Source organism: Chelon labrosus (genome assembly GCF_963514085.1).
Source record: "Chelon labrosus genome assembly, chromosome: 21".
NCBI classification, from domain to species: Eukaryota; Metazoa; Chordata; class Actinopteri; order Mugiliformes; family Mugilidae; genus Chelon; species Chelon labrosus.
Window position 1 is genome coordinate 1,192,236 of NC_140354.1, and position 15,810 is coordinate 1,208,045.

A 15,810-nucleotide genomic window follows, 5' to 3' on the forward strand; every position below is an offset into this window, starting at 1 on the left:
TAGATGCCACTAACCATCTATGCTGCACGTTTAAAAAAACAATGAATAAAATAATGCTTTTTTAATGTCTGCTTATCTACTACAAGTAACGTACTCATCCCCTTATTCTGTGACATTCACTGCACATGCTGTGGAGTCAGTTCTCTCACTTCCTTCAAGGGACAGCAGGGGGCTCACCTTGAAGCCGATGTCTCCCTTTTTGCAGCAGAGGCAGGCCAGCATGAGGAAGACGAAGGTGAAGAGGCCAGAGAAGGACACAGCTACTACCGCCAGAGACGATGGCCAAGACAGCTCGCTCAGGGGAGCTCCATCTGCAAATTAGAAGATGGAGTAAATATTAAACAAGTGGAGATCAGATAGTAAACTGCAAGGTCGTACAGGAAATTAGAAACAAAATAGAGGGAGCAGAGATATGTAAAGTTTAGACTGGTTTATTGGCAGTCAGGTTCATCTCTCTTGACTCTCTGTAGCTCTCTGTATCTGTGACTGCTATGGGGTGGGGGTGCCTGGTCTGGTCTAGGTGGGTGGTACATGTCTAAGTAACAGCCCAAAAGTCCAAAATTGTCCCAGCAGAAAATTTAAGTTTCACAAGATGGTTAATGTTATTTACTTCTCCTAGTTTTAATGTTGTGGCGGATTGGTGTTTATTCTTTGGGTCTGTGACAAATACGTGCAAAGTATAGACATATGGATATTGGTCACGTACTTTGTGCAATGTGCAGTGTTTAAAACCTGTCATTCGTCCTTTCAGCATATGTGCAGCACGTATGTGTCAGTTTGTCTTTCAGCATGTAGTAACTTATTGTGGGCCAGAGGTTATATATACAGTTTGAGCACCAACATAAGATCTGATCTACAGTTTAATTCTCCTGTCAGTCAGCACAGATGAAAGACAAGAGACAAAGAGAGCAAGTGGGAGTCACTTTTTCTACTCGTCCCGAGATTGATTTGAACACATTTACGCCATAAAGTATTCATGAGTTTTCACTGACATGCATAACAACACACTGTAGCCAAACATAACACAAGGGACTTACCCTCAGTCCGTTAAATAGTAGACACTTAATGGAGGTTATTTTATCACCACCTTTACCACTGCCTGCCTTAGAAGTCAGATGGGAGCAATGAGGAGAGCTCTACTCTAGCTTGTAGAAAGCATGCTCACATACAGCTATGTGTATATATAATCCTTATTCATATTTATTTTGCATGTTTATTTTGATTCTTTTATTCACTGACAACATGAAATTGTTCCCTAGTATGGGCTGAGGTACAAAAAAATCCTGCATCTTAGAAAGAAAAATAACTTATCAAGGGATCTTGTCAGCATTATGTTCTCAAACTTCACAGAGCACATGGTGTATAACTGAAGTGTACTCATCCTGCATTTGTAGTAACAATAACCCCCTTTCTATATGTATTATAAATCTATTAAAGAAGAGCTTTGGCATGCCGTTATGCTCTTACTCCAGAATTCACTTTATCCCTTTATCCCTGTGAGAACAACACAGACACACACACAGCATGGAAGTTCAGTGTAGGTCTGCTAAAGTCTGTCATGCTTGTGTGGGGTTTTTTCCACCTCACTGACTGAGGTGGAAAAATGAGGCCTGGTTAAAGAACTGCAAGATGTGAGAAAGTATGTGTGGGCATCAACCTACCAACCCACATCACCATGGTAACATTCTGATCATACTACTTGATATTGGCTATTACAGTGTGATGAACCTTATGACCCTCCTTCTTTCACCACCTTTGGAGCAGACACATTTTTGCTGATGCCCCGTTCATCTGTCCCCTCTGTCCTATTTCCATGTATTATGCAGTGACAGCTTGTGAAAGTGTGTGTGTGTGTGTGTGTGCACGCGTCTGTATGTGAGAGTGCCTGCGAAGTGCAAGAGAAGGCGACTGCGAAATTAAACCAAGAAGCGTATTTTCAGGATCCATCACACACCACAACGGGTTACACTGTGTAGAGGTCAGAGGTCTTCAGTGTGTTTCCTTTAGTATCGTGATCAAGAGGCTATAAAAATAAAACCAAAGTAAATGTGCAAACTTTCCCATCTACCACTGTGTAGAAAACAATCTGCGCAAATATCAAAGAAGTTTCAGCTTCAGTCATTTACCTACAGTATATAGCTGGATGGATTGATGGATGGATGGATGGATGGATGGATGGATGGATAGGAATCAGGACATGGAGGAGTAGAGAGAAAGCATACTCCACAGATGGGAGTATTCAGCACCGGTACCAGCTGAATCAGAGGTTATGATGACTCAGGACTCACTGAAGGACAGAAAACATACACGTGTTGTATACACATTATACACACTATTGAGGTAGCTGTCATGGTGTACCAGTCCTGGGGTTGATCAATTGCTCTTATTCCTGCTTGCTTTTGTGGCCCGAGGTGTTTGGAACATGTACCTGTACGTATTGATCTTTCATTCAGTAAGAAAAGACTTCAAGTCAGGGCTATGGACAGATGAAGCTGTGTTGTGTGATCAGAATGGGAACTATGGGAATGAATAGTGAATTTATGGTATTCTTTTGTCTTTTGTTCAGTCTTGTATAAAATAAACTGATCATCAACCTACCCAGACTTCAAGGCGTGCAGTTATCCACTCCTACCTGAATGCATAATTATCCAACCTGCTTATGATACCTTTTATTACACCAACCAACTCACCTCTAATGGAACTACTATTGTCACTGACAGTTTTATGGCACTGTGCTCCTGTTTATCCCTGTTTATGAGCACTCTGTATACTCATTAAGCATTTCTACAATTAATATGAGTGCCAACTCTATCTATTCTGTTTTATTCATTGTGAATCATCTCTCGTGCAACATGCACCAGCTATATTTTTTACTCTTGTATGTATGTATGGCTGACCGATGTATGTTTATCTTGTTCCCTCTTCTCTTCTATATAACTTTGTTTCAGAACACAGAAACCTGCTAATTTAACAGGGATGTTCACACTTTATATAACCACTGTACATCATTATGTACACCAGAACAATGGTCTTCCCTCAGATTAATCATGGCAATCTATAAAGACCTGTGGCAGTTCTAATGTTGACATTTCAGTGATTGCTCCATATGGGTGGAAGTGTCGCTTTCCCTGGTCCCCACAATTTAGAGCAGCTTTTAGTCCCTTGGGTTGAGCCAATTTCGAAAAGTGGGTCTTTAGTGGCTCAGTTAGCCCCTACCAGTCTGTCTCCTACCTACACCAAGGCCAGGATGGAGCCCTCCTTACTCAGATCTAGGAAAACATCAAGCCTCAAGTCAATAAAACCAAAGTTTGAGTCCAGGTTAAATGTATTTACTGTTTTCATTAGGATTGAGCAGACGTGTGACCAAAATTTTTCTTTTAGTTATGAGCATTTTAATGCTCAAAGGGGGATTGTAATGGAAAATTTTGTATCACAGTGTACCTTACACCATCAACATCCTGCTCTGCATATGCTCATGATTTGGAATGTGTTTGAACTGCGTGGAACCCTGACTGAATGTGTGGACCTGTCACTTGTATGAAACACTGCATAACTGATAAGCAAGTTGAGGTGTTACTATTGACATTTATACTACACTTTCATACATCTTTGTTTTACTGCTTTGAGTTCAGGTCATAATTGCAGGCCATCTGTAAGGGAGGCCTGGCGGAGGAGCTAGAGAGCAGTGAACAATGTGACCTTCAGCAGATACAGGGTATAAAGGAAATCTCATTTTGTGAACTCGTTGCTCATTTGCCACTATCAGTGCTTTGTGCTTTGTCTGTGCTGTGAGCCCATCTGTAGATGCTGGATTAAACTGAAAAGACCGGAGTGTTCTGATTTCTTGTTTCTTAACAGAAATTACCACTACACCTCACAGCAAGAGGCTCTGGGTTGGGACTGGGAATGTTCTCCCTGTGCCTGCGTGGGTTTTCTCCGCTTTCCTCCCACAGTCCAAAGACATGCTTGTTAGTTTAATTGGTGATTTTAAGCGTACCTTAAGTATGTGTGTGAGTGGTTGTCTGTCTTTCTGTGATAGCCCTGGTGATAGACTGGTGTACCAGCATCAGTTGACTATTACTGCTCTACAACCTGTAAACATGCAGATGGTATACACATACGCAGAACAGTGGACCCTTTCACAGTTAACAGAGGAATTATGGAAATTACCGTAACTTAGTTTTGTAGGTCTGGGGAAGGTACAGCTTCCTCTAAGTCTGTAAGAGGACGTCATTGTAGGTCCACAATAAGCAGTGTTTGCAATAATAAAACTCTCGTGTATACTGAACTGTGAACTGAGTGCCAGGTTTGTGGTACATCTAGTTTTTACTTATAATGCCATGCAAGACAATTTGGATGAGGACCTGCACTTCCAAGTGGGCATTCAGACTGACAGCATCACAGCATTAAACCAAGTAGAGAATTACAAAGCAGTGGTGGGCAGCGATGATTAAATGTTTTAGTAAAGAGCTGTTAGAAAGCTTATTAGATGCACTGAGCAGTGGCTTATTATGGTACATGGGAGTTTTTCTAACTCTGGAAAATTATTACAGGTGCAGCTCAGCAACAAAGCAAACCCTTTCAAGCCATTAAGTTGTATATCTGAAACTGTATCCTGGAAAAATTACAGCTTTTAAAAAAAATTAGCCATTATAGATGAGGGGCATGCAACTGCCCAACTACTCAGCTATTTAAGAAGTAATTGAGTTTTTTCAAAAAACAACAGCAATAGCATACCTGATTTTTGTGAAGCCGACTAGCTAACACCTATAGCCTTGCATCCTCTGAACTGCATGAGTCTGCTGTCACAAGCTGTATTATAAGATAATTGGAATTGTACTTTAATCATTCTGTTACTGTTGATGCAAACAACTTGCGCAGGCCCAAGTCTTAAGTTAGAACTGTGTACTGATTTGTGGGCACTTCAATAACCTCAAAAGAATAGAGGCTTCTCTGTGTGCAGTCAGCAAGCCACTATCTGCTGATAACCTGCACCCCAAACCTGCATGAGCTTCTGTATGCACACCTGTCACAAGCTGTATCACTCAATGCCACAAGTAAATTCTCAACAAGAATTCATGTATTAAACATTATTATGAATACAGTCTATTTTATTGCAATTTCCTGCCTACCTATTCAGATTTTTGACATAATCTCTATCAGCCAATTGTGCCATCACTTTCAAACTTGAAATGTGTTCTCCCTTGCTCCTGTCACATGTCATTTGAACCCACCTCCAGTCTCACATTCTTGGCCCAGGTCAAGTTCATCAGAATACACTCCTCATCCCATCCAGATCTCTAACATTTCCTTCTTCTTCTCTCATCACCACCGCAAATCTGATGATATCACAATTGTATCTCCTGATAATATATGATCTTCACATATGATCATCCAGAGGAAAAGCAGAGGAAATATTTTCATGAAGAGCTGGGAGCGGACCAATTTATTTCCCTGCCTTGCTCTCAGAGGTTGTGAAGTGAGAGACAACTCAGGGTCCTCCATAAATATTTGAGAAGCACACATTACTTCACCAGCTGCACGGCAAAATGAAAATAAAGCACTTAAAGCTGCGCTCAAACCCGCTTTATTAAAAAGCTGTCTTCAGGACTGCAGAGGGATGAGCAATGTTCTGACAGATGGAAGGGGGGAGTCATGGAGTCGCCCTGTCACTTCCCACAATTCAGGCTGACAATGAAGAGGATTCAGTGGGATAACAGGAGGGAGGAAGAAAGAGAGACGCATAAATGTAACAAAGTCTGCCCCATGATGTCGGAAGAAAGCCACATTAAGGAGAGGGCTGCATATTAAGCAAAATCACTGGCAAAAGACAATTTGGCCCAGAGATGAGCAGGAAAGCTAAGTTCTGTGCATATATGTGTTCAGGCATATACTGTAAATATACAGCAAGAGGATGCGGTTTGTCAAGTGCAGCCACTGAGCTTTTAATAGTAGATTCTAAATAAAGCATGACTGTGAGGAAGGTTGCTGTGCTAAAGCAACTGAGCATCGGATCTGCTGCTGCCTGAAATACTTACTATGGGTTACTACCTGGTACACATCGCCATGTATTCAACAAATCTGTTCCAAATGGGGACACAAACATGGGAGGGAGAGAGGAAAAACAGGACAAAACAATTATTTTATCCAAGGAAAAATTAGGCATATTATGATCAAGGCCTGGGCTGAGCCACAGGCTCATATTCAAACACAAATATAAGAAATTGCTTCCACACGAAAAGCCCTGTCAAGGTACAGGACTGGGCCACATGTCTGTGGCGAATGAAAGGTGTTTCTGGTGCTAATAATGGCAAACCCCCGCACAAAGTCCATGAGGATGAACCCTGCTTTCATGCAGACAGGCAGGACAGAATGAAATGTCTCTTAAATGTTCTCTTTTTACTTCAGTCTCTCTTGTTGTCATGATTTCTGTGTACGGACATAGATACACACACCACTTCATGCTTCTGACCGAGGGACCTGCAGGGCAGGCACTGTGCCAAGCTACACACTCACTGCAATAAAACTGTCTCAAGAAAGAGGGAGGTAAAGAAAAGGAGACTGAGTGGGATACACATTCAACTGCCATTACAAGTACAAGCGTGTGTTATGTAACTAATATATTCAAGAAAAGTCTCAAAATGAATGGGTGGTCAGTGGCTGACTTCAGGAAGTTTGCCTGCACAAAACAAAAGGTTGTTCAAGCATTTAAAAATTAACATTGAGCCCATCTTAGCAGAAAAATATACAGCTTAGGAACATGGCTAGTGGAGGACATGTTCCTCATGACAGTAATGGCTAAGTTACAAGTAATACACTGCAAAAAGAACGCTTTGTGGAGATTAGTGTTGCAACAGAACGACAGCTGCTCCTATAATGTACCTAACTGCTTCTCCAACTTCCCTCAGTGCTACCTAATGGATACACCTCAAACTCTGTGGCAATGTGCAAAAGTAGGAGGTGTGGAGAGCAGAAAGCACCAAATCTCTCTGAGCATGCATTTACATTTAGGACAGTGCTGCAGGGGCAAACAAGCTCCTCCATCTGCCCTTCCTGGACTGCACCAAGTGACTTCCAACAATAACACATACTCTCTCACACACATCCAGTAAGAAGGAGGAACGGTGGGAAAGCGCTAAGGACACAGCACTAAGGATAAATGGAGACAGGTCATTAGTGTAACCTTTAGGTTTAGTGTTACAGACCCGTTAGGAGACAGAGCAGCTGGTCTATAGCAACAAATACTGTATGCATAACACACATGGAGAAAACTCTCCAGTGTTTTTTGACATCAGTTCACAGATGAACGCTTCAGACAGAGCTGCTTTACTGTATGGGCCGAGCAAGATATTGATTTATCACTGCTTTGGTGCATGTTTAAGTTAAATGCATAAGGCCCACCATCAATCTGTTTAGGACTTGTTCCACTGTGTAAGTAACAGCATCTAGAAATGCTAGACGGCTACAATTAGTCCCTTTATTTTCTCAGGTTCTTGTTGGCTGCATTCAAAGAGACCGAAAAACCCTTTCTTCCCAAGGAAAGCAAAAGAAATACTTGAGTCAGGCTGGATAAAGATGGGAGAGATCAAGAGTTAGGATGAGGGAGGGAGCGAAAATGCTCTGGAGAACGAAGGCGAGCTAAAGGAGGGCTTGTGCTGCCAGACTGAGAAATTGGATAAGGAATGCAGGAGCTTAAAGAAAGAGAGAACAAGGAGCACAAGACTGTGGTGACAAAGGACTGAACATGGAGAGGTGTAGAAGAGAAAGCAGTCAGTAAACGCAAACATGAGCACAGAATGTTAGGCTCCATCAGGAAGGTTTAAGAGCAGAGGGAACAGCGTGACACGATTAATGGCAGGATACAGTATCCTTCACCAGCTTACATCCTCTCCGCTGTTTTCTAGTCATGCTTTCTGAATGGCTGCAGATGGCAGAGGGTTGCGCTAGCCTGCAGAGAGCCATGATAACTGTCATTAACTGGGAGTGTGAGACCAGGAGGACCACTGTGGCTCAGCATTACGAGCCTGTCATGTCCGTCCCCTGCAGCCCACGCAAGGGCATGCTACTGGAAAGAAAAGGTCCTAATATCAACTCTGCTTGTGATAGACAGAGTTGGCCAATTGCACAACCACAGAATTGAAGGTATAAGCTGCAGTGTTTAACATAATAATAATGAGTACGTAGAAAATTATTAGAATTTAAGCTCAGCACATTGCAGAGGAGACTGGCGGCATCTACTGGCCTTTGTTCAGTATTTTGTATATGTAAGCTGCTGGGTCACATTTTGAAGGAAGCGCCAAAAAGAATCAGAGCTACTATTCACCACACATGGAACAGAGAGCTGAATGAATGAATGGATGGATGAATGAATGAATTGAATTGAGTTAAAATATGTTTATCCTCTTGGATCACATAGAGGAGGAAATGTCAAGGCTTTTCTTTACAATTGGAAGTAACACAGTTTATCGGAAATTAAACTTTTGAAAAGGACCAGCACAGCTAATCCTGTGAGACACTTATTACCCATCATAACTCTTTTTTTATTAGCTTTTTACCATGCATTTTCCACCTAGGCCTTCAATGACCTCCAATCTTATTCAAAACACCTCTTAATACGTAATTGTTATAACACCACTGCTATAGAAACCATCAACAACGTACGGATACGCAATAAAACAGGACGTTGCATCCTATCTCACATAGCGAGATGAATGCCATTACTAAGGCAAGAAACTCACTTAGAACGATTCAAAAAGCCTCCTCTCACTCACTGCATCTGCACACTAGCACCACATACCTACATAAAATCCAGTAGAAACATCAATGTCGACCTAATAAAATGGCAAAAACATACAAAAAAAATGTAAATATAATTAATTTTATTCACCAGAACTTAAGAAACAATTTAGAGTTCTCCTCGGAGCCTGTCAACCGTGGTTAGCGCTCACAGTCGCTGTCCTGAAAGTTTTCCCGGCTGGGTCAGGCCAGCTAGCTCCATGAATGAGTGGACTTTCCTCACAATATCCAGCTTTTCCTTCAAAGTCCGCCGTGAAAGTGACTTTCTAAGAAGATCTCCTACCAAATCGAAATTAAAAAAAAAATAGCTATCAAAACGTTAACGTTGACAATTTGCTTGTGCAGCTCGCAACAGATGGCCACTAGCTTGGCTTGAACGGAGTGGCTCTCTGACCCTCCAATCAGAGGATGAGTAAACACTGACACTACCGTAGGCAACAGAGAAGGCCTAAGAATATGAACTTGAAATGTGATTGGTTAAAAGAACATCATCATTACAATGACTGCAATGTATTTCAAGCTTCAGCCGCCTGCAGTTTTAACTGTGAAGGCCTAGGCAGGTTACTTTAACTCCGGCAACACATGACAGCTGATTGGATAAAAGCTCTAATGCAAAGTTACACTGCAGGAATCACCACAGCTGAGAAACAGATAAGCTACAAAATGAAAAGAATAGGCTATTGGGAATAATTTAAAAGGATTAATGTAAAAAATTTAAAATGTTATCCAGTGATTTTGATAAAGTTTAGGCCAGCAGAGAAGGCTTTGCTGGCCCTGACAGCACACCACTGCTTTTTACATTAGCATAACATTACGACCACCTGCCTAATATTGTGTAGATCTCCCTTGTTCCTCTTGGTTCCTGTGGTGTCTGGCAACAAAATGTTGTTAGTGGGGGCTTTGGGTCCTGTGCGTTCGTGTCTGTGTCAACCTGCATCCTGCTGCTGCCATCAAGGAGTGTCATTGCTATGGGGTGGGGGTGCCTTGTCTGGTCTAGGTGGGTGCTACATGTTTAAGTAACAAAAACACGAATTCCTTGAAAAAAACAATTTCCTTGAAGGATTAATAAAGTATTCTGATTCTGATTCTGATTCTGAATGCCAGATCCAAACATTTCCCAGTAGAACATTGGATTATCACAAAATGATCAATGTCATTTACTTCTCCTGTCAGTGGTCATAATGTTATGCCTGATCGGTGTATGTTCGAGCACTAGAGGTGTGATTTGCTGACACATTTTGTACATATTTAACAGAAATACTGATGCAAACAATTGAATCTGACGTTATTCATTTCTATTTTGTGCCCCGCATGCAATGAAATTATCAATAGTCAAATAAGCTATGGGAATTAATAAACTACAATATGTATTGATATAATACAATGCAATTCTTCTAAAATCAATGGACTGTTCCTTTTTCCCCTCTATGACACTAATATTATAGACGCACAACTTTACATCCGCTGTCATTACTGTCTGCAGAACACAGGTTTGCACATTCAGACAAAGACTGAAAGTATGTGAGTGTGTAAAGAGCCAAGTGAAACTGCAGGTGGAGTCTAAAACAACCATGCAGGCGCACACAAACAAGCCCTTAACAACTCTGACACTAAGAAAACAACCATCCACACATCGAACAGACATAGATGGTTCCCCTCCACTGCTTAAATCCATTTCTTTCTTATTCTTGTTCCCAGAGAGACAGACTTATGTAACGAGTGCTTCACGTTACGCATGGAGAGGTGAATAATTAAATACTCAGCAACGACTGGCTTGTGCTGACCGAGTCAGTAGGTGGAGTTCTGAGAACAAGTCAACATATCATTTTTTTTTTACATCTTTTTCACTAATGCATGACTACCACCTTGGTTACAGCCTTCCGTGGTATGTCCATGTGTAGGTGAGGACATCTGTAAACTTTCCTGCATGTGGAAGTGGCAGAAAACATATGTTATTTTGTTTCTACATCAAGATACAATTCATTACATGCTCACCAGATGCCACTGTCCTCCCCAGACATCAGAGTGCATTGTCAGCTTGTTGGTGTATCAGTGCTGCCTTCCATCTCAGGCTATCAACTACAGCATAGTGATAAATATTAATTCTGTCTATGCAATGCAGCCAGACTTTCAAATAATGACACATCACACATACACATGCTGTAAACATATTTTCCTCTCCTCCATGGTGCTGAAGCAGTAGTAAGCCAGGTGCAGGATGCAGTGCTGTCATTGGTGCAGAACATCACACATACTGGAATTCTTCCACTGTGGTCTCACACAAACAAAACGCCAGTCCAGTCAGTCCAGTGAAGGTTGGTAAAGTCAGGGGAGCTACAGTACATTTCTGCTGTGTGTCTTTCCCTGCTGATGGCTTATATAATGGCGTGCAATGTGACAAGTAACCTGGCCCCATGGTAATTTTCCTTTGCTTGGATTTGTGCATTTGTGCAGAGGTAGAGCACACTAAGCTCGTACATAGCCTGGAGCGCTGAGCGGAAGTGCAGCTGTGGAGATTGGCTTGAGGGATGCCACAGTTCAAATGCTGTCTGAATTTAAGCTTTGATGTCAAATCAACAACACAGAGTCTATATGTGTAAAAATCCACACAGCAACACACACAACCCACAGCAATCAGAGTGAATCTCAGATGTGTCAATCCTCCCATCATTTAGCTTAGTGTCTCTTTAGTGTCTCAAAAAAGAATGGTTGGCTACTCTGAGGGTTGTATCAGTGCGTTTAATGTTCTAAATAATGACATTCACAGTAATAATAATGGCTATAATTATTAGTTCAGTTTCAATGCAGGTTTTGTATGATCCACCCGAAATACCAAGAATGACCAGTAGGTGGTGGTGGTACATCATACACAGATCAGCCACAACATTAAAACCACCTGCCTAATATTGTGTAGATCTTCCTTGTGTCTGGCAACAGAATGTTATATTGGGGTTCTTCGAGTCCTATGGCTTGAGGGGAGGGCCCTCTGTGGATCATCCCACAGATACTTGATCAGTTTGGGATCTAGTGAATATGGAGGCCAGGTCAACACCTTGTTCTGTTCTTCGTGTTTTTTTTAGTTGTTCCTAAAGCGTTTTTGTGTGTGTGTCTGTGTCAGGCTGCATCCTGCTGGGGATGGCTGCTGCCATCAAGGAGTGTCATTGCTATGGGGTGGGGGTGCCTGGTCTGGTCTAGGTGGGTGCTACATGTCTAAGTAACATCCACATGAATGTCAGGTCCAAAAGTTTCCCAGCAGTAGATTGAATTGTCACAAGATGGTCAATGTCATTTACTTCTCCTGTCAGTGGTTTTAATGTTGTGGCTGATCGGTGTATGTGAGTGTGGTTATCCTAATTGCAAAGACTATGGTGTGATCTCATCTAACAGAAGTTCAATCATGAAGATTGTTCAGTATGAATTTGTTTTATATAGTCAGTAAATAACTGTCACTGGTCTAATCGCTGTTCTAAATTCAGAAGAAATCCTGAAAAATATATTTAAAAGAATAACCCAGCCCTATCAAACAAAACACAGATATGTCCAGAGCACTCTTGAGCATGGCAGATACTTAATACTACCAAAAACTATTAGCAAAATGACATTATTGCAGCCATTTTAGCTCTTACCAAGTACCTCTGGCATTTGTAAAAACCCAAACCACTTAAAGTCTGCGACTGTCCTTGCCTCCATTTATTTTCATGCATTACAAGATGCATGATCGATATGGTGATGCACAAGAGTCAATCACAAGGTAGAGGAGCAAATGTAATACTATCTGGGAACAATTGAAAATGTGTTTTCTTCTATTGTGGGCTAGAATATGTCTTACACAACCTTTGTTTGAAGTCAACCATTGCAGAGTAACTACTTTCTGGAGGTCAGCCGCCTCTGACACACTTCCATGATTGCTCCAGAGATTCTCAGGGGGTCAGTGATGGTAGGCAGTGGACCAAACCTCTTTGAATACTGTGCTATAATTAGCCCGAGTTCCTTTAATACATCTTCTTATACTATTTAACATTAGAATGCGATGTTTATAATGAAAGTATGAAAAATATCGGCGTACAGTTGTTAATGTCATATTTACTCACAGTATATGAACTACAGCTAACTGAACAGTTACTGTCCGTGTCCCTCCTCTTTAAGAGACTCTTCTCTGTGTTTCACACTAGCCACAAGAAGGATTGGTTCCTTCTCCAACGCCCCTTTATTGCCTAGGCAACATTGACTCTCACTCCAGTTACTAGGAAGCAATAGGATCGCTAGTGAGTTGCTGATCTTATGAGAAATACAGATCCCTATGAGGTGTATGACATTTCAGAGGCCATCCTTTAGTCCAGCTATAGAAAAAACACATCCCACTCACGCCCCACCTGCTCCCCCTAAAACAAACCAGTCTTGAGACATGTATAGAATCCTGCCAGGGTTGTCATTGTGGTTGTGGTAAACAGGGAACCAGGGATGGGCAGTTCACCTCTTACTTTAATATTTCCCAGACATCTAAACATTAAATCTGTATTTACTGCATCTTAAAGCAGAGTAGAACCATATCTGTAACGGTCCAAGCATAGTTTATGAGAATTTTTCAAAGCCAACATGTTATATTGCTACAGTGCATAGTGAAGCTTCACAATGAAATATGTAATGCGATTTTTCTAAATGGGGAAAATAAACTGCTATAAACTGCACTTGGTTTGCTATTGAGCTTTCGCTTAACAACACGCTTTTTGGGTCTTTTATTCCTTAATGTAATGATAAGATCTTGTACAATGTTGCACATACATATAACCACAGAAACCAATGGGCATGGACATGATACCATGTGTACCGTGTAAATAACCGGATTTTAAATGGAAGCCTGCGTTAGTGTTACATGTGACTGAAGAACTACAGAGGTTAGATACACTGAAGGAGAAGTCAAGGGAGCCGTGTGGAGGTAGATGGGCGGAATAATTGGGCAAATAGTTTGGGTAGAAAAGATAGAGCCTGAAACTTGAGAGCTCAGTGTCATTTGTATGCTTAGCACACAGGGACTCTCTTAGTCCTGTTTAGATTTCCGCATGGTTGTTTATTCTGCTCTAATTCAAGCCCTTGCAGCACTGTGTGAGGGCTTGACTTCCTGCTCAGTGGTCCAGAAGCACTGCAGCAGCACCTGGGCTTGCCTTTGCCAAGGATCCCAGCAACCCCCACCCCCACCCCGCGAGACACTTGGGATGATTAAATGCTGCATCCGGAATCGCACCATCAAACTGCAGAACCATGCACCTCTGTCATTTTTTGTCAGCTTGCACATATACCCTGATCTTAGTGCACACACACATGCATATACCGCATGGATGTATGTGTTGAACTATTCAGATTCAGTGCTGGTACAACTTTTAACCCTCTTGTTACCAAACTAAGAGCTTGACCGATGGTAAAAAAAAAAAAAAAAAAAGCTGCCAATGCCTGTCCTTATCTTTTTAGATTAAGGCTCACTGTGTTTTTTTCATGATGAGGATGATGAGTATGAGGATGAGGATGATGATGATGATAAAAATTATGTATGCAATGGCAGACTATGGCGCAAATTGCATCCAAACACCACATTCAGCTATCACTGAACCTGATAAAGAAAACACAACAATCACAAGCAGCTCTGCAGCAAATCTATAAACGTCCTTAATACGTGTAATGGTTTAGTTTGACCCTTACCTGTGTCGAAGTGAGAGCTGAAGGCAAAACTGGGATTGAAAAAAGCCGAAGACATGACAATCATATGTGGGGTAAAGACCATCCTCCTCCTTGCAGAAGCAGCACAGCCTAAATAAAAATAAATAAAAATAAATAAGGATAAATTCCTGACTCAGCTGCGTTCAGGATTCAGGTAAGCTGTAGTGGAAGCAGTAATGCGCAGCATTTTATTCTATCAACCACCACCACCCCCACCATCACCCCGAAAATTCCGCTTCACCTTCAGCTCGAACAGATTTGGAGAGAGATGTTGACAGCCGTTTCCATTTGACCACATTTGCTGGTTTATCCTACTTGTTAGACAGCAATACCCTGCCAAGCGTCTCCTCTCTTTTGACTGCTATTCTGGGTAGATTTGGTGCACCTACTCGGTGACCCGGTGAAACGCTTTTCCGTTATTTGGCACCCTTTGTGTTCCTTTCAGAATAAATCTGTGCTTGCCCTTTGAAGCCTAAAACGTGTAACATGTCGGGTTTTTTTTTTTTCCAGAGCAGCTGGCTGTTTTTTAAGAAGATGTGTTGGTCAGCGATGCGCATTTGGGTGTCAGCGTCGGCAGAGACTCAGCGACATTCTTTACCAATGTCAAGCCACGGAAACACATACTTCCGTTTCCAACGTTCAAAATAAAACTCAGCTCTTTTATTTTAATGACAAAATCTGATTGGTTTCCGTTGATTATTTTTTTTTCTGGCACATTTGACGCAGTCATTGCAGAAGTGGCTTTTAAAGCTGGCATGATAAGAAATAAATCTTTACTTCAGCACATTTTACATTAAATGTACCAAATCCAGAATAAAAGAGTTGTGGCGCTTGGACTGATGACATGCAATTAAGCAGAAGATTTAAACTTCCACTAATTATACAATAAGTAAAATCTCTTAACTCGCAATGTGGAATACATCACTCTTATTTTGAAATGCTGCTGATTTCTCTTTCAATGCAGAAAAGTGATCAGTTATCCTCTCACTGAAATCAGGAATGTTCTTGACTAGTTCCCTCTGCATGGAAAGCATGGCCCAGGCCTTCAGATGTTCCTGTCCCATGTCCATGTGTTTCACAGGAACGTCTTGATCGTTGGCTAACTGGCTGCCACAGCCATCTACTATGACAAAAGCACATTAGTGCAAGCCTTTCTGGAAGCTATTCAGATCACATTGCAGTGTCTGCAGTTTGGGCAAGCAGTAGCCTACCTATCTGACTATTTTCAGAGACACGTGGACAGTCAACTATAGACAGTGACAGCTACCCAAACCCTGCCTGAATGTGGTTTCTTCTTTCTTC

General features: G+C 41.6%; 1 protein-coding gene across 1 annotated transcript in view; it reads right to left on the bottom strand.

The window, feature by feature from the left end:
- The window catches only part of aatka (apoptosis-associated tyrosine kinase a), a gene marked incomplete at its 5' end in the record, with an annotated part of 30,581 nt that extends 15,009 nt beyond the window's left edge, over positions 1 to 15,572 (bottom strand). The window contains 2 exons of the mRNA XM_084569998.1: positions 178 to 311; positions 15,497 to 15,572. Coding sequence (XP_084426124.1) covers positions 178 to 311; positions 15,497 to 15,572 — 210 coding nt within the window. The remainder of the gene's footprint in view (positions 1 to 177; positions 312 to 15,496) is intronic.
- Positions 15,573 to 15,810: the final 238 nt, after the last annotated feature.